The sequence below is a fragment of the Argentina silus genome (assembly GCF_951799395.1).
Source record: "Argentina silus genome assembly, chromosome: 14".
NCBI classification, from domain to species: domain Eukaryota; kingdom Metazoa; phylum Chordata; class Actinopteri; order Argentiniformes; family Argentinidae; genus Argentina; species Argentina silus.
In genome coordinates, this window is record NC_139668.1 from 2421230 (window position 1) to 2441153 (window position 19924).

General features: G+C 40.3%; 1 protein-coding gene across 1 annotated transcript; it reads left to right on the forward strand.

Annotated features, from left to right (window-relative positions):
* The first annotated feature begins 1376 nt into the window (after positions 1-1376).
* Positions 1377-18414, forward strand: pudp (pseudouridine 5'-phosphatase). The gene is made up of 4 exons (XM_083685385.1): positions 1377-1485; positions 1876-2094; positions 2278-2507; positions 17258-18414. The coding sequence occupies exons 1-4, from the start codon at positions 1416-1418 to the stop codon at positions 17432-17434; spliced, it is 696 nt and encodes a 231-aa protein (XP_083541511.1). The 5' UTR covers positions 1377-1415; the 3' UTR covers positions 17435-18414.
* The last annotated feature ends 1510 nt before the right edge of the window (positions 18415-19924 follow it).

Genomic DNA, 19924 nt, shown 5'->3' on the forward strand with positions numbered 1-19924 from the left:
CTGAATGACCCATCTATCTTTCATCTAAACATCTCCTGTTTATTTTTCTATTCGCAGATGCATGATGATATGCATGCATGAACATTTAAATATCAGAATATGAAACATCAATGGACATAGACAGTGGAATTTATGTACGAATCAAATAAAACGTTCCATATCTGAGTGAAACACATGACTTTCAATATTTCAAGTGATGTGAATTGGTGTGGTCTCCCCTCCACTAAAAACATTAGGCCTACTTCTCAAGTCTCTCTTGACAAGTGGAGATTCTCTCTGTTATTCTCCTCACAGCCCAGCTTCTCCTCCCACTTTGTGAGCCATTAGAAAGTGAGCATTCAGTCTGAAGCAATTCCCCAAAAGGCATATGCAACACAATTGGTAAAAGAGGCAAACTCTGCAAGCCTCAAACAAAGCCTTAGTCTCGCCCTCACCCAATTAGACCTGAAATCCATAGCCTCATTAGCTCGGCCAGGTTGGAGGACTCTCGTTCCCTCGACATCTCTTTCACCCTAACAAGACAAATTCTGTTAACATTGAGGTTCCAATTATTCTGTAAAATGTGGCGGTATAACGGTGGTCCACAGGCTTTGTTCATTTAATCTGCAACAACCCATCCATGGGACGTACCCTCGAGAACGCTGATCAAAAATGAGCATAATCAGACCTCCCAAATCAAAAGTCACATAGTAACAGAGCAGAGATAGAGTCAGGGGTAGGTGTTCAATATATTCTTTTATGGATTTAGAGCCTTTAGTCATATGTTTATGGGTAAGGATATGATTAAGACATGCAGGAGCATAAAAGAGAGCATAAAAAAGTGCAGTACTGTAGCTGAAAAATGTTTCCTTGTTTTGAGAAACCAGACAAATCTTATGATTTTCTAAACGTACCTAAAAAATGACAAACATCTGTTGTTGTGCTCCTTCTCCTACCAAGATGATCACTATAATTAAATATTGAGATAATTAAATAAATACACACCACTTATAAGAGTCGACAACATGACACTATGTTCTAGTTTCAATTGTTTAAGATGTATCCAATCATTTTTGTGTTACAATTATCCATCAAATCAAAGAGGATGATACAGCTCTCTTTTGATAAAGTGACCGTACCGTACTTCATTTCCCATAAACCATTGCAATAAATTAGACGACTATAAACTTTCACTGAAGTTTTTGCCACTATCACTGCGTTTTTTCGTCAGGCTGAATTAAATTGTTACTTTAATATAGTACCTTGTGAGAGATTTCGATGCAAACACACGATAACAAATATATTATTTGTTTCAAGTGAGCTTGCTAGCCACAGTACGTACAACAAGCTAATTTAGCTGTTAAGAAGTTGCTAAATCTTGGTTGTCCATCCGTGTTGGAAGTTAGTGCTAGCGAAAAAGCTAAGGCAGAGTTAACATGTCAACTACAAGCGAGAGCTTTAAACCTGTGACCCATGTTCTTTTCGACATGGATGGATTATTATTAGGTTTGATAGCACAATTTTATTTTAAAACAATGATGCCACTGACTGTGAGACACGAGTCAGCACCAAGCTGTATGCTGCTAGACTTGCTGTCAGTGACAATGACAGTGTATGCATGGGGATTTATGAAGTATACGTCGCTGTCATGCTATAATGCAACTTTAGTTACTACTACTTTAGCGACAAACCACTATTAAAAACCAAGTGCTAGTCTTACATGCATATATCATTATTTGGATTTGGAGTTAAACACAGCTAGCTAGATGCAAGTTGCAGTGATTGATTGACACTTACCCATCATCACTGAGTCAGATGCCTAGGACACCGAATGACATGAAACATGACAAGCCTAACGATTGAGTAACTTTCATCCCTCTATTTTGAACTCAACAGATACAGAACGGCTGTACACGGTCTCATTCCAGGAAATATGTGACCGATTTGGAAAGAAATATACGTGGGATGTTAAGGCCTCAGTGATGGGCAAAAACGCTCTGGATGCTGCCAGAATTATACGAGACACCCTCGAACTACCAATGACAGCAGAGGAACTTCTCGACGAGGCGAGGAAAATACAGGAGAGGATATTTCCTTCAGCTAAATTGATGCCAGGTACATGTTTTGTAAAAAGAACCTAACCTGAAAATAAAGGCCTATTCTCACTTGTGAATTTCATAACATCCTTAGGTAGGGTTAAATTGGTGATTGAAGGTACCAGTACCCTACTCTGCGGATGTTATTTTTAATTGCTGTCTTTGTCTTTGTGTGTGTGTGTGTGTGTCCGTGTGTGATCAGGAGTAGAGAAGATCGTCAACCATCTCTGTAAACATGACATTCCTATAGCAGTCGCAACCAGCTCAGCGGGAGTGACGTTTGAGATGAAGACCAGTCAGCACCAAGCCTTCTTTGGCCAGTTCAGTCATATTGTCCTTGGGGATGACCTTGATGTGAAGAAGAGCAAACCTCAACCAGACTCATTCTTGGTGTGCGCCAATAGATTCAGCCCTCCTGCTTCTCCTGTGATGGTAAGAGACAGGGTTGTGGACATTGGGAGGCCCACACTAGAGGAAAGGAATTTTTTTAAAGATTATTTTGTAAGGCAGGTAAGCTAATGGCATCCTGTTAGATATCAGCAACCCCAGAGAAATTTAAGAGGAAGCATTATGAAGACACTAATTGACTGCTTGCCTGATTTGCTGCAGCAGATCCAGTAAACTAGAGTATAGGCTTCATTGTGTACCATAGTGTGTTTAGGAACCTGTGGACGAGCACATCAAGAAAGTGGTGGACGATTAAGGCAATAACCAAGTGATTACTCCCTTATTCTCTGCCATTTAGATACCAATGTTTAGCTCATCAAGGAGAGTTGCAACAAAATTGACATAATGAGCCATGAAAATACTAACTAACTTGCCTAAAGTGAAGAATCACATTATCGTGTTTAATTGCTTTCGAAGTCCATTTTAATGAGTGAAATATGTCAGGAATCAGTGTGGCTTAACAGAATGTGAAGAAGCAAAAACAAAGAGTTTGAGAGAGGCTTAAGGAGAAGAAGAAATACCTCATGTTGGATTGTACGGCCTAGTAATACAGTATAACACTATATTCAAGGGAGTATATCTTGGGCTCAGCGAGTATAGTTTTTTATAGGGCCCAGATGAAAGTTTAAAATAATTAACAAACTAACAGGTACAGTGCTTGAGCTTTTGCTGCAAATAGGTCTGCAGTATTATCTACCTGATTTTTTATCTTTGTGGCAAGTTCAGATGACCACAGTAAGGACTTGCATTTTCTTGATGAGATATGAAACTGCGGCTGAGAGGGAATCGACAGAGTGTTCAGTGGAATAACGAATGATGATGCGTCACTCCCTGGCTTCTCTCCGTGACAGTTTTCTCTAAGCACCACGAGAGAGAGATAGGGAGGGAGGCACAGACAGCCAGAGTTTCAAGGAGACATGAGACAGAGAGAGTGAGAGAGAGAAAAGAGGAGCCTGCATTAACACACCATGTTTCCATCCATAGATCTGCACTCAGTGTAATGAATTCATGAGAATCAATGAGTTCCTTATCGTTGGTGGTATAGTTGAATCCTTGTTCTGTATGTCCCTTGCTGTTTTTTCTGTTAACTCTTTAAAGATGCAGTATGTAACATTCAATCTTTCTAATGGATGTAGTGACTGTGTTCAGTCGGTAGTGATCAGGGAATGAGATCCCTTAAAATAAATATTTCATTTACGAACGTCGTTTTGTCACGAAAAGCGCTTTCTAAAAGAGTGTCTAGGGGGGACACAGGTTTGTTTACACATTGGCCAGAGTTATTCTAGGTCTCTGGTGGCTCTTCAAATCGTGCATGCATGCAGAAACACAGCTACTAATGTCCGACACTGCAAATCCATTTATATTATTATTAGGGAGGATGTTTTTAGGGAAGATGTTGTTAGGGAGGATGTTGTTTGGAACTAAATTTCGCCTCTGTGGCCAGAGGTGGCAGTTTTCCACCAGTGGACAGAAGGAATATTTAGATACAGATCCCCCATCTCCAAATAGTTTGCCTGCCCTAATGGTAGGTAATAGATTCGTTTGAATAACAAAAACATGGTCTTGAATTGCTGGAATCTATCAACCAAAGGAGTGTTAGAGTTTTATGTTGCAAATTCATGGAGTGCTTTTGGTAAGTATGATTTCAGTGTGGAATCAAAGAAGATTCTTCATGCAATACTCATTTGACATTTGGCCTGTTTTGCTTTGTCAAAGCACTAATACTGCTGTTTATATTTCAGAGTGTATAATCAACCTTTCTCTGAAATCAGTGTAGTGGACATGATCTAAGCAGTACACTCTACCTGTAACTTTAGCTTAGCCCAACAACCTCTCACTGTAACTGTACACGATAGTAGTCATACCGTAATATATTGACCAGTTTTCAGAGATAATTCATTGTGTACTCAAAGGGTTGATCTCTATAGTAGTTTTGTTAGGAGGGATTTTTTTCTGTGACCTCAATAGTGCAAACATGAAATGTTGAGAGGCATGTCTGGGGTGGTATACTGTACCGAGCAATATTGCAGACTGCTTTAAACTCTCTCACAGGTGAGTACTGGCACAGCCAGTACGTTATGGTGACCAAAGGCAAGGAAATAGTCCACCAACACCTCCATGGCGACTGGAGACATTTCTCAGTTCATCTCTTAAAAATACTCTGACTAGAGATTTACTAAAAGGTGTCTCAGCCACCCAACTGATTCATATGGGGGGGGGGGGGTAATTCTGCTGTCATAAATCATAAATGACATGAGGCTACACTGTGGAAAGGTTGAGAGCCTATATATTCAAATAAGGTACAATTAGGACATGAAATATACTACTCCAATGTGAAATTGGTCAATTATTGCACTGATTGTCTAATAGATATTCAAAGAGAAAAACTGACCAAACTGTGTTAAATAGCACAGTGTTACAATCTGAAAATGTGCATGGCAATGAGATGGTTCTACAGTACCTATGGTATTAGGTTAATTAAGTATTGCTTTAGAGCAATATGACATTCTGTTAAAGAGATGGTAAAAAATATTGTTTATCTGATTTAAAGACTGGGCATTAAGAAGCTTAAGTAAGACTCTCACAAAGGTCGGAAAGAGTTAGTATATTTCCTCTTGTCTTGGAGCTTGGATCTACAGTCTATCTAGTGATGCATTCCAGTGGCCAAAGTATTCCTATGAACTTACCTTCAGATACAGTACACAATTGTTATGCTTTCCAGCTATTTTTGGTTGAGTCCTTTATCAACACAGACTTCATCTAAGGGTTTAAGCCTGCTGGGTGCTTTTTAGTCCACACACACAGCAGAGGAAAGGGAGTGTCTGAGGATCAGACTTTTTGTTTATGGGCAGCTTAAGAGTATTGATCACTAATTTGATTCTGTTGAAAGGAAATGCCACGTAAACATGGTTATAGGAGATAGGATTTGCGGACAATTACTCATCAACGGTCAGTTTTATGAGTTCCAAAGGATGACCAAAGTCTTGGCTCTCTCTTGAAGGAATAATTCAGTGAAAAAACGCCTAAAAACCAGACCCAAACTAAACTGCTTATAATATTAGAAATCAGATGCAAAAGCAGGATGCCATTTGATAAGTAACACCTTGAAGTTTTGTGTGGATATGCTCAGATCATAGTTCAGAATAGCATGACAAGGAGATAAAGTCATCAATAATCTAAATAATAATGCAATTAAAGCAGAATTTGGACCTAATTATGGGCCCGTCCGGCTTTAACTTAGAGCTTTGACTTATGTCTATTATTGGCTTTACCCTGAAAATGGACAATACTGGCTAACCCTATAGTTTGTCTACGCCTACTCATGGTCCACCCAGCTATGTCAAAGATGTGTCTTCATGCTCTCTGAATTAATGTTATTCTGCCTTTGTCTGTCCTGCAGAGACACATCTTCATGTCTGACCTGCATTTGATTTCTTATAGGTGAAACATGTAGTTTTGCGCTGTCCTTTGGCCACACAGTATGCTACGTTTTCTACATTTGTGCATATCCTTGTAAATTAACAACACTTAAAATAGGTACGTAAAGGTCAGTGCTCGACCTCAACACCAGATTTTAGAAAGCGCTTTGTTTGTACCAAAATCACTCTTCACTGAACGCTCTTATCTAATTCCTTGATCGCTACCTATTTATCATGGCTGTTCAGCACTATTTCAAAACTCAAATCTTCATACTGGACCTTTAAGGCCTCTGGCGGCCAAAGATGGGATGCATTAATGCTTTGTCCTCCAGGCTAGTGTTTCCTGTTTCCTGTTTCCTGTCCATATACAGTGTTCTGTCTTGAAACACACGTTTAATTTTTTTCCCAGTAGCACAGATGACACTTTACATATCTCCTGCTCAGTGTGCCCTAAGCTCCAGAATCATTTAGAAGATGCAGCAGGCAATCTGTCACTGTCGCTTATTCACTCAGCGACCCCTATCACACGTGATACACACACACACACGGATTGTTAGGGTGTGGTGTTTGTTACATTTAGCAGATGCCTTTATCCAAAGCGACTAACAACAAATACATTTGTTTAAGTAAGTGAATCATCTATCCATCAGTCATCATAAGATAAAGTAATCAATGCTTAGACCAGGGGCCAAGTATGCATCAGTCAGTCAGTCAGTCTTTGATGAAAAGATAGCCTTTATGTTTAACTTGAAAAGCATTCACGGCTAGATTCTTAAACAGGCAATCTGGGATTAAAACAACAACAAAGTGGTTATTTTGGGAAACAGCTGAGGGATGGGGCTGGAGAAATGTAACCACTCTTAAATGTATAGATGGAGCGATGCATGCAAGGACTATACATGAGACACAATTACACAAGTATAGTTGTAACCATGTTTTGAAGCTATGTTTACAATTACATTGTTTATAAACAGTGGAGTAAAACAAGCTTAGAGGCTTCTGATGGGGTAAAACAGTTAAACTAATGAGGCATTCAAAAGTTATATTCTTCAAGAATCAATGCCTAGCATTACTTTAAAAGTCCCAAAATTGATGTACCAATCCCAGATTGCCCCTTTTAGTCTTCAAATATTGCTTTAGGTTCAAACCTGTAGTGGCCATGTCTGTATGACTGTGTTGAATGTCAAACAGAACCCCTGTTTCCAGAATAACACAGGAACACAACAAGTGGCAGAATTATTGTTTTATTCCACAAAAACAAGACATCATTTGTGCTGAATACCAACTAAAGGAAAGGGGACTGTTAAGTCTGGCGAACAAGTGTTCTGTGACAAGCCCATCTAAAGCCCTTGCCAAAGTTATCACACAAGCACTCTTGGTTGATTTGGCTGGTTTGCCTTCTGTCAAATGTTGACAAAGAAGACAATAAAAGTAATATGCCTGGGCAGGGAGGATCAATCTCTTAAAGATGCAATACTTGGAGAAATGTTTTGTTGGATTTATTATTGCCAAATGCCATTGTAAGTCCATCCGACCAAGACATTTCCTTCTTTTCCTTCTTTTGTGCTCTCCCTTTGAGGGCCTGAAATGACACATTGAAACTGAATTGAAGAATTAACTAGCCTCTGGCATTTCTACAGTATGGTGTGTCGTTTAAGTCAGACTGTATTTATGGCTAGGCAAGAGGTTCTCTCCTCCATAGATCTGAGTAGAATGAGACTTTTAATTATATTTTCCCAAGGGCTGTCAGGTCCACTCTATATTAGAGTTCCAGCTTCTATACTGTATATAGTCACATACTGTAGCGTCCTCTGTGAAGATAATAATGCAGTAACAGAAATACACATGATTCAATCATGTTGTTCTTAGAGGTACACTTTATTCTTTATTTTAAGTGTCCAATGACAGTCCTGTCAGGAGTATAAAGGCCCTCCTCTTGCAGTTACAGAAGTGCTGTTTGCTGCCAAGCAAGGCTCAGATCAGCTCCATACAGCAGCATGCTCTCGCTATGTTCTGTCACTTCCCCTTACTGCACGTTTGTAAAGGGAGTGTGTGTGACAATTCTTGGCAGTCCCTCTTCTCTTCTTCTCTAGCACTGACTTGAGTACACAGTGAATACAGATTCAATTGGTCCTGATTAATCTTGCATGTGTTTGGATGTATGCCTTGGGTACAGCTTGTACATCTTCCATGGGGCTGTTTGAGCCTGGCGAGCAGCGGGATCTCTGTGTTAACAACACCAGGAACTAGTTAGATCTCTGTGTTAACAATACCAGGAACTAGTTAGATCTCTGTGTTAACAACACCAGGAATTAGTTAGGCCCAGGACAGAAGGTCATGCCAGAGGAGAAAGGAAGCACATATCTATTATATAATGCGCTAAGCAAGAGTAGAGTGCAACGAATCTCCTGCAGTTCTGCGCCTATTGGAGCCAACCGGGCTGCTAAACAGGCCAGGCTGCCTGTGAGCATGATGTGGTCTACTTAAGAATTTCCCCCATTCGTAGTTGGTTTATTTTCCATTTTTAGTGATTTTTCGGTGGTCGGTAATGCAGGGCAATAGGCAGCAGAAGCTAATGTGACATCATCTTTAGAAAAGTGTAAAAAAAAGACTACATTACCCAGAATTATCTGTATAAAACATTCTGTTTTGTCATAATGAAAGTTTGATAAATGTGCCATGGGCGTTCCTCTCCATATAGCGTGTCATAGGTCCATGCCCACAGGCATAGAGGCTACTAACAACTGTGCATCTATGATGTCCCTATCTTACCTCAAATCCTTGCATTTAGTGGGCTGTCTCTCAAATAGTCCTGATGTAAAAAATAAAGCAAGATTGACAATATATTAAACAGGCTAAGCAACTTGGGCTATGAATAGTCACCCACAAACTGCACTCCTATCATGACTCCCAACAATCTGTGGTCTGATTTTAAATAATTCTACTAAATAAAGCAAGGTAATTCGGTAATTCATACATCCACATAAATCAAGCATGAGCTTTTATTTGCAAACCAGGCAACTTATAGCATTAAGTCAATTCAGCCAGGACACACAACCATTTATTAGATGAAAATGGCAAAACATTTTAAGATTGGCGTAATTTGATGGCTCCGCTCTGTATAGCTCCCTGCCTGGAGTTTAAATGACCATAACATACAAGTATACAATATGACAGGGAGCCCAAGACTTATCAAAACCCCCGTAGGTAGGCTAATACAGAGCGACTGAGCAGGTGGAGGCTGGGGTGGTGCGTGGGAACCACTGACTGCTTTTAAGCCTTGTCCCTTGAACATGTGATGGATGTTTTGCGGATGGATGCATACGTGTGAAACCAGCTGTCCTGTTACCTGATGGACAGCTGCGCTGTACGACTTAAAGTGCCCTGCCTTGTCACGCCCTCCACTTCCTCCTAGTCTGTGCCAGTGCCTCCCTCTCTCCTTTCTGTCTTTGTCTGTCTGTCTGTGTGTGTTGTGTGTGGGCGTGGCCAGGCTCCGGTTATCGCTTCCCTCCTTCCTATCTTCTCCACCTGCCCGATCTATACACCCTAACCCGGCTATTCACCTGTCTGCCTGTCAACCTGCCTGCCCGCACTACCCACCTGACCTGCCTGCCTACCATACCTGCCCTACGTGGCCACCTGCCCTGTCTGTCTGCCTCCCCTACCTGCCCTACGTGCCAGCCTGCCCTGTCTGTCTGTCTGCCTGCCCTACCTGCCTGCCTGCCCTACCCCGTTTATCATTTTCCCCTGCTTGTCCCATTCCCAGCCCCCATTATTAAAAAACCTTATTATTTTTTATTTGTGTCCGTGCTTGGGTTCATTAGATCTGACCGTAACATGCCTAAACTAACGCAAGTTTCATAGGAATCAGATCCAACAATTTTAACCGTTGTGGGTTAGTGGCGCGTCCATGGGTAGCATGCATGTGCGTCTGTTTTGCCCACTCTCATTGTCCCGTAATCCCAAACTAACCCTCAATACTGCGGACTCCTTTCAAATAATACTGTCAAATAAAACAAACATTTGAAAAAAAAAAAATCATGTGAAATGAATGAAAATTCATGAAATAAGTACTATAACTACCCATGCAGCGTGAACCCATACTCATGGCTCCCTGCTCTCATAGACTCTCCTGTTTACCTAAACCCCTAAACCAACCCTTAAAGCAAGGTTGAATTAAACAGGCAATAAGCACAAGGCGTACAACCTGGGATTCAAACAGTTACTGTAGGCTACCTCGCACAAACTATGCGTCTCTCATTCTCCGGTTCATAACTCCCAAGAGGCGGAGGGGGATAGAGACCTGTTATTTTGCGTGCAGGTAAGGGTGATTTTTTTTTTTAATTATTATTCCCAATTTCTGAGCTCACACAGGCTACTTCACTTTACAAAAGTAGACATTGATAGCTTTCAAATGATATGCTATACAGTAAAATAAGCACTACTTTTTTTTACACACAACAGAGAGCCAGACGAGACAGGAGGAAAAATGCCTCATGTAGGACTTAGGAAACACACATTTTCGTTAGGCTATTCATAGAATAACATTTTTGGAGGGTTGTTCATAACCACTGCCACTGTTTGCTTTTCTCTCTGACTTTGTGACAATGTCATTGTAAAAATGGCCCAACTGCATAAAATATAATGTAGCAGATCCAATGATTTTTCATTAAAGGTGATGTGGTCTACTTTAGTATTTTCTCTGTTGTGTAGTTTTGTTAATTTTCCGTTGTTTGTGATTTTCGGTGGTCTGTAACGCGGGCCAATGGGCATGAGAAGCTACAGTGCATTCAGAAAGTATTCAGACCCCTTCACTTTTTCCTCATCAATCTACACACATACAGTCATGAGAAAAAGTTAGGACACCCCCCAAAATATTAAGTTATTCTCTTAAAAATATGGACATTTCAATATTTTATCTTCTTTCTAACAATATCTATAGATAAAGGGGATGTAATTGAACAAAAAACAATGAAAATGTAACTTTGTAATCATTTATTTAACAAAAAATTAACAATAATGCCAATTCCTACTGAGGAAAAGGTTAGGACACCCGATGCCCTAATAGCTAGCATTGCCCCCCTTGGCTGAAATAACCTCAATTAGACGTTTCTTATAACTTCTTATACAAGTCTCTGACATCGATTGGGAGAAAGTTTTTCCCACTCCTCCTTGCAGAATTCTTTCAGCTGTGTGATGTTCGATGGGTGTCTTGCATGCACAGCCAGTTTCAAATCAATCCACAGCATCTCAATAGGATTAAGATCCGGGCTTTGACTTGGCCATTCCAGAACTCTCAATTTCTTTTTCTTGAGCTATTCCTTGGTAGATTTACTGGAATGTTTTGGGTCATTGTCATGTTGCATGGTCCACATCCGCTTCAGCTTCAACTTTCGAACAGATGGTCTCACATTTTCTTCAAGCACCCTCTGATACAATACAGAATTCATAGTGGATTCTATGATGGTGAACTGACCAGGCCCTGCTGCAGAAAAGCAGCCCCAAACCATGACATTTCCACCCCCATGCTTCACAGTTGGTATTAGGTTCTTGTTCTCAAATGCTGTCTTGGTTTTGCGCCAAACATGTCTACTCTTACTGTGCCCAAATAGTTCAACTTTGGATTCATCTGTCCAAAGCACACTGTTCCAGAAGTTCTGGTCTTTCTCTAGGTGTTCTCTGGCAAACTAGTCTTGCCCTGATGTTTTTTTTTGACAGCAGGGGTTTCCTCCTTGCACACCTCCCATGTAATGCAAACTTGTTCAGTCTCTTTCTTATGGTGGATGCATGTACTTTGACATCAATTGTGGCAAGAGATACCTGTAGGTCCCGTGATGACATTCTGGAATTGTTGGAGACTTCTTTAAGCATCTTTCGGTCAGCTCTTGGGCTGAACTTGCTTGGGCGGCCTGACCTGGGCATGTTGGTGGTGGTTTTAAATGTTCTCCAATTATTTTCCGGACAGTAGAATGGCTAATTTCGAATTGTTTGGAGATCTTTTTATATCCCTTCCCAGACTCATATGCATCTACAATTTTTCTTCTGAAGGCCTCAGAGAGCTCTTTTGATCTAGCCATGGTGATGCAACTCACTTCAACAATCAAGAGCAAACCAAACTAAATGTCTGAGGTTTAAATAGGACAGGCTCCTCCAAAATCCTCTGTAACGATGTTCTAATCATTTGCACCTGATGTGGTGCTCTTGATTATAATTTTAGGCATTTTAAGTGGAACTAAATGTGGGGGTGTCCTAACTTTTTCCTCACAAGAACATTGCATTTCTATTAATTACATTTTACCAATCATTTTTTAAATAATTAGTTTCAGTTGTATTTGTTTAGTTATATTACCTCAATTTTTCCAATATTGTTCAAATGAATATCAAATGTCCATATGTTTGAATGTGTTGAAAAAGACAAAGGTTTTCATAGGGTGTCCTAACTTTTTACTTAAATTAAGCTCATGTTTAGTATTTGGTCGCCAACCCTTTGCATGCAATAACTGCCTGGATACTGCGACCCATTGACCCCACCAGACGCTGGGTATTTTCTCTGGTGATGCTCTGCCAGGCCTGTACTGCAGCCATCTTCAGTTGTTTGTTTTGAGGACGTTTTGGAAACTATAACACCCCCTCTATCATATTTCACAGATGAGATGGTATGCTGTGGATATTGGGCAGTTCCTTTTTTGTCTCCACACTTTACTTTTGCCAACATTCTGGTACATTAATCTTTGTCTCATCTGTCTGCAAACCGTAACCTGGCCATCCTGTTTTTGCGGCTAACTAGTGGTTTGCACCTTGCAGTGAAGCCTCTGTAATTCTGCTGATGAAGTCTTCTGCGGATGGTAGTCTCTTCTGAGCTCTTCTGAACACAGTGCCTTCTGTTGATTTTGGTATGTTTAAGGTTTTGGCAATGTTTCTGATAGATTATTTTGATTTTTTTCATAATGACTTCCCTGTCTTTCATTGATGTCTCTTTGGTCCTCATGTTCACAGACACCAAAAGCAGACTCCAAAGGCAAATGCAAAGCCTAGAATAAATACTAGACAACTCTCTTATGACTGCACAAATGATATGACAGAACACATCTAACAAACCAGAAACTGAAGGATTGGGATAAAAACACTGAAGAATAGAGAAAGGACTGGAGGGTTAAGAATAAAGATATACATTTATTCCCCAGTACAACTTCAGATGGTTATGGGCATAAATGGACATAGATAAAGCGGACTCCACACAAGTGACACATGACCAACTGACACAAGTTATAATTATGTTATATCTGACTCCAAAATATATTGTATGGTTAATAAAGATTGATAATGATTTTCTCATCCCTGCTCTCACTCGGTCATATCGGATCCTCGTTTCCATTAAGAATACCCAATATGTTCCCAAGTTACAATGAATTGCGAGGAGTTTACACTTGGTCCAATACCTGAAGCTGATGACTCGACATTCATCACCATTCACAATGGAAGATCAGACGATCACTGTCTTTGTCTTAGCCACATTTAAACACATTTAAATCACATGGCTGGTGCCACCAAATGTGTCTACAAAAAACCTGTCAAGCCAAGTGTCCCATCACTTTTGGGTACAATGAAATACGGGGACTATGCATAAAACGTGTTGTATTTTCTATGTACACACATACCATCAAATAAAAGCTGAGAATCTCTACTTTTACCTAATAGTAATTTTTTAATTTAAAATCCAAACTTTTGGTGTGTAGAGCCAAGAGAAGAATAAATACTTCACTGTCCCATTACTTACGCAGGGCACTGTATTTCCGCAGAATGCGAAACATCAAGACAGGTAGTTCAGGCAAAGCAGCGTCACGCTAGAATGACAATAACTGACGTAAGACAATCGTAACAACTGTGCATCCACAATTTCCCGTTTAGCTTACCTCAACCCTCAAATCCTTGTGCTTGTTGGGCTCTCTCTCAAATAGGCCTAATGTTAAAAATAAAGCAAGACTGACAATGAATTAAACAGGCTAAGCAACTTGGGCTACGAATAGTAACCTGGCTCGCACAAACTGCGCTCTCCTCATGACTCCCATCTCACCCAAATCTGATTTCAAATAATGCTACTCAACAAAGCAAGGTACATTTATTCATCCACACAAATCAAAGAATCACTCAATGTATTCCACAAACATGAGCTTTTATTCACAAAACCGGCAACTTTTGATTTGATCAAGAGAGGACCTTTAGGATAATGCTCATTTGGTTTACAAAAATAAACATTGAATGATTGATTTCAAACAATACTGTCCTTGGGCTGCTAATGAACCAAATAAACACTACAACATGGGCCTTAACAACCCCTAACTTGGATAGCGAGAGACGGGATGGGACAGGAGGTAAAATGCCTGATAGTCCAACCTTTTCTGTAGGCTATTCTTGCATGACTTTGGAGGGTTGTTCCTTCTCAGGATCTGCTTTCCAATTTTGTGACAATATCATTGCAAAAATGTCTAGGCCTAAAGTTAGAATGACAAGAAGTCAAAGGAATCAGATTAAATCATTTTTGAACGTCATGCTAAAGTGAGGTGTCCCTGGGTAGCGTGTCAGATTTGCTGGCTCCTACTCGCCTTTATCACCAAACATACCCTCAAGTCCTTGGACTGCTTTCAAATAATACTGTGAAATAAAACACAGTTTAAAATGAATGAACGAATGAATGTATCAAATGAGCACTACAACTCTATCTGATGGCCCGCTGTCTGATGTTCTGCTCTATGAACCACTGAACCACTGTAAGCACACACGTCTATTGCCGCAAGGAGAGACGGGATGGACGGGACAGGAGGAAAAATGCCTGGAATGACATGACATCTTGGGAGGGTTTTTCATAACCACTGCCACTGTCTGCTTTCCCACTTGGTGACAGTGCCATTGTAAAAATGGCCCTTGGTACTGTAGGGTATAACATATTAGATGCGGCAGGTAGCCTAGAGGTTAGAGAGGCTGGCCAGCAATCAGTAGGTCATCGGTTTGATCCTCACCCCAGGAGGGAGCCGAATGTGAGCTGGTGACTGGAGGGTTGCTGGCATCACATCTAAGGTGCCTACCACTGCCATTGTGCCCTTGAGCAAGGCACTTAAGCCCTTGCTCCAGGAGCTCTGAACTACGGCTGACCCTGTGCTCTGATCTCCCTGTGCATTTGTGTGCTGTGTTGTGTGTGTCTGTGGGGGGAGGGCAATAAATAACACATTCCTAACAATCTGATTATATAGCAAATAAAGCATTTGATTAGGTAGTCTGACAACATTGGGTTAAAACAATCAGCTCCAAAGATGTTTGGACAGGTTGTCGCTAGTACTGTATGACGCTCGTTATGGGTTGCATGCGCAATATTCTCACAGATGTTTTAAACCACATTAAAGAAAAAATTCTTCGAACCAAATCTCTATATTTTAATGTAAATTACATGCTGTAGAAGGGTAGAGACACTTTTTTTTATTTGTCTGGTTATATTCCATTTTGTTTGGACTTGAGCACTACTTCACAATTTCCATGCTTCCTCTTCACTCCTATCGTTTGAGTCAAACAAAAATGTAATATAAAATTACAGAAAAAGTTCGGATAGCCACATTTTCAGATGTTAAACATCTAAAGACCTGCATCAATATACTGGGAGCTTCGCAGTTTCAAAAAGGACTTATTTGGGTGTTTCTGGAGCCTTAGGGACAATCATGGCAACCATGAACTATCACTTCCATTGTAACCTTACGAGGGGTATGGCTGGTGCCAATAACAAAGCGAATTCACAAAAATCTACAGCATTCAATTTGCATAAAAAAATATCTTTTTATAAGCTTGGATGGCAGTTACTTGAACATTTTGCATGATTTAAGATATTCACTCCACTAGTCAGTCTTACTAGAAGTAACCTAACTAGATTAGCTGCCCCTAGCTAGTAGTCGTAGAGATTCCTCTGGTATACTTTGTTTGGCTACCCCCTGAATGGTCTATTTTGTGTGACCCTGGCTTTTACATGACTATAATCACTGTGCCTCTCATTGCTATGACTTCCTCGGCCGTCAATAATCCTGAGAAGTAGGAGCCAACATGAGCTGCAGTGTATTTGTGTTCCGTTTCTCCTCCATTACAATGCAGGCATTGGAAGCAGATTAAAAGGTTGTTTGCTTGGCTCATTGCATAATTAAGAGTTTTAATTGCTCCCAATCAAGGGAATTAGTGAGGCCCCTCAACTGCACGCTCAGTATTTCCGCAGTTATTGTCTGCCCCCGTTTGCAGGCTTAGTGACATCACAACAGTCAATTAGGGATTTTCACAGAGGACTTCTTGAGTAGGTTCCTTTTGTTCCACCTGAGTAGAGAAGAGGCAAACAAAGGCTTCTAGAAGACTTCTGATAAGCTTGGTTAGTGGCACCTCCTGAAGCTGTGTCCTCTTGCTGCGTTTCCTATGACATTATCACTATAATGTATGCCGCTTGGTGAACTTTTCTCAAAGGCCATTGAACATTGCAGAAATATAGTATTCTATGAATTACTACACTCACAATTATATATATATATATGCCATTTAGCTGACACTTTTATCCAAAGCGACTTACATTACAGTGAGTGCATACATTTTTCAGTATATATGGTACCAGTGGGAATTGAACCCACAACCTAAGCGTTGTTAGCACCATGCTCTGCCAACTGAGCCACAGAGGACCATGCATTGAGTAGACCTAGATCGCAGACATCTTTTGAAGGTTATGTTTGTTATTGCATGGTTTAGAATTGAGAGCCAGGAAGCACACAGCTGTTGAGGCCACGGATGTCGGAAGTCTGTAGGCTAAATGAATGAAAGGGAGGCTCCGGTCAGTCTTTGTGTGTTCCCAGCAGTGCTAACATTTTGTCCTCTCTTTTGTATGCTAGTTGTATTCATGCTGTGGTGACGCATAGAACAGGCATACCGTGGCTTCAAAATTGGTATTTCAATATTACAGCCTCCTCTGCTGTGCACTCATGCCAGACAGGGGTTGTAGTTTAAGGATCTGTACTGTGTCTCCATGTACTGTTGATGAATGTGGTGGATGGACACCTCCTTCTGTAGATTGTGAGGAATATGATTTGTTCCTACAATTTGAACAATCAGAACTAGTTTGATCATAGTATCAAAAATGGCTCCCATAAAGTAGGCCTCTAATACATAGAAAGCTGATCATTTAAGTTATAATACCTGAAATTAGAATTCTATTTCTATACTATAGGAGCTATGATAAATCATCTTGTCTATGCCAGCGTTACATAGGCTGACCCTTTATCCCTCTGTTCTTTCTTGTGACAGTGCCTGGTGTTTGAAGACGCTCCTAACGGGGTGAAGGCGGGCCTGGCGGCTGGGATGCAGGTGGTGATGATACCTGATGACAACCTGGACCGTGGCCTTACTCAGGAGGCCACGCTGGTGCTGAGGACCATGGAGGACTTTCAGCCAGAGCTGTTCGGCCTGCCTGCCTACGACTGATCCCCCAGCCGTGCCCTTTACACCCCTTTCTCATCTAAAGAGAACCTTATCATGAGACAGGCACTATTTGATTGTGTTGTAAATTTGATGATGATTTGATTTGAAGTTGTTATGGATATTTTATCATTTTTGTTTTGTTCAATTAATGGCAATAGTGGTTTAATCCAAAACATAATGACATGTCATTTCTTTGTCTGAACCAGTTATGCTGGTTGTATCTTAAGCAGCCCTCTGGCAGTCAGTTTGAGCCATTGTTGCGGCATTTTAGCAAGACGCATCCCTGCGTCTTAATGTCCTTGAACAAATATCCTACAAACTGCAGTTTTTGGAATCTTTTTTTTTCTCCCCCTTATCCTTATATTTTTTGCCCCTTTGCTTTGAACGGGCCTATTGAAATGTCAAAGACACTTCTCCAACGTGGTGTGTAATCCAATAAAGAGGGTGCGGGAAGTCTTCACTCTTTCATCTTCACTCATGTTTGCCTCTTTTCCCTGAGAAGGCTTGAACACAGGCCTGCTGAAGCCCTGTACCCCCACTCCCCCAGGCTGCTCAAATAGGATTTCACTAGCATACACTTCCCCCTCCATGCTTCCGTGGTCTTTCATCCCCAAGGAGGGGTAATCTCTGGGGATTTTCCTCTCGTTCTCATCACTCAGCCGTTTTACATGTCATTTACCCTCTGCAGTCCTGAAGTGTGTGTGTGTGGGTGCGTGCGTGCGTGCGTGCGTACGTGCGTATGTGTGCATATCCTCCTGTTTGTTTGTCCATTTGTTTATGTGTGTCCTTCTGTTTGTTTGACTGTTTGTTTGTATGTGTTTGTGTATATTTGCACAAGTGTGATTGTGTTGAAACAGCAGGTCTTAATTGCACGGGTTGAGGTAGAGGGAAACACAATGTAATCCAATGGTCCTGTTATCTAGTACTATTGTGTTGTAAATTCATTTTCTATTATGGTTTCAAATAAATGACTACAAGATGTTTTAGAATGGTCAATGGTAGTGATGATATATCCATAGTTCAATCAATTGTTCAAGTGAATATAATTGTTATTCAATTTGTATTACTGTGTTTCAATGGCATTAACATTGATATTGTAAAATCCAAGCATGCAGGTTAATTATTTCAACCAATATATGAGCAATTCCTAAAACATAATGAGCCCCAATTTGCTGAAGAGCGCAACACAAAGTTTTAGTGAGCATGGCCTCTAAGTTGGTCACTTCGTTCAGCAAAGTTTCAGTTAGCATAGAGGCAGAAAGTAGATCCGGCAGTGAGTAGGTGGAGATAATTTATCTGTCCATCCTCTCTTTCATCTATCCATTCATCCATCCATCCATCTAACCAACTAACCAACCAACCAAACGTCCATCCATCCAAACCATCTTTAACTGTATCCACTACTATAATAAGACTCTTTCAATGACACAGAAAATCTTATCAACCTTATCTTATCAAAATCTGATAAAAGCTTTCTGATACCTATTCAACTTTTTAAACTATTAAGCTTTGTGTAACTCCAAAAACTTTTATCCGGTAACCTACTCGACCACTCTCAACCACTCAACCAACCAACTCTCTACCCACTCCACTAAACTATCCAACCTTACAACATCCTATCTAACTAACCTTCTAACCCATACTGATTAACGTCCAAATGTTTATCTATCTATAGTTAACCTTCACTCTTCTATCCATCCTCTCTATTAGTCTGTCTGTATGTATGTCTGTCTGTCTGTCTATTCTATTACCTTCTCTCTTTTTCATATCATTGATACTTTTTGAGAATAAAAAAAAACACATCTTAACTTCAGATGTTTTACATTATTTAGACTTGTTAAACTTTAAGCCCATTCTTAGAATGATTACACAACAATCTTGGCTACCAGTTCTACCCCGCTGAAACTCTCAACTACTCACTCGATCATCCTGTCTATCTATCTATCTATCTATTGTCCAAACCATGTTTAAACATTTTCTACTACCAAAATAAGACTTTGGAAGCCCACAAATTTTCTTTTTGGAAGTCCACAAAAAATCTTTTTCCAGTTTATATTATTTTACCCTCCCAATATTGACATGGATTAAATAAATGGAATTTGCCATTTGTGCGTAAAGGCGCTAACAACCATCTTTTCCAGACATATTTTCTATGAAGTAGGTATGCATATTTTCCTATAATCTGCAGTATACAATGTTTAAGATATTCTCTTATTTCAATGTTATACTCTATCAAAGACATGCACAGTTCCATGATTTAATTAGTAATTGGCACAGAGTGAGTAATTCAATGTTTTAGGCTTACAGAATGTAATAATGCGAGAATATACACTAGGCCTACTTGCACATATTTATAGAGGATGTACTGGTGGTATCATCCCCGACAGGCAATAACTGCTGCCATTATGATCAAATAAGTGTTTATTTTCTGTTGAACGTGGAACGTCATAGGTAAAGGTGAATATGCCAACTCCCCTTGACACAAACTCCCAT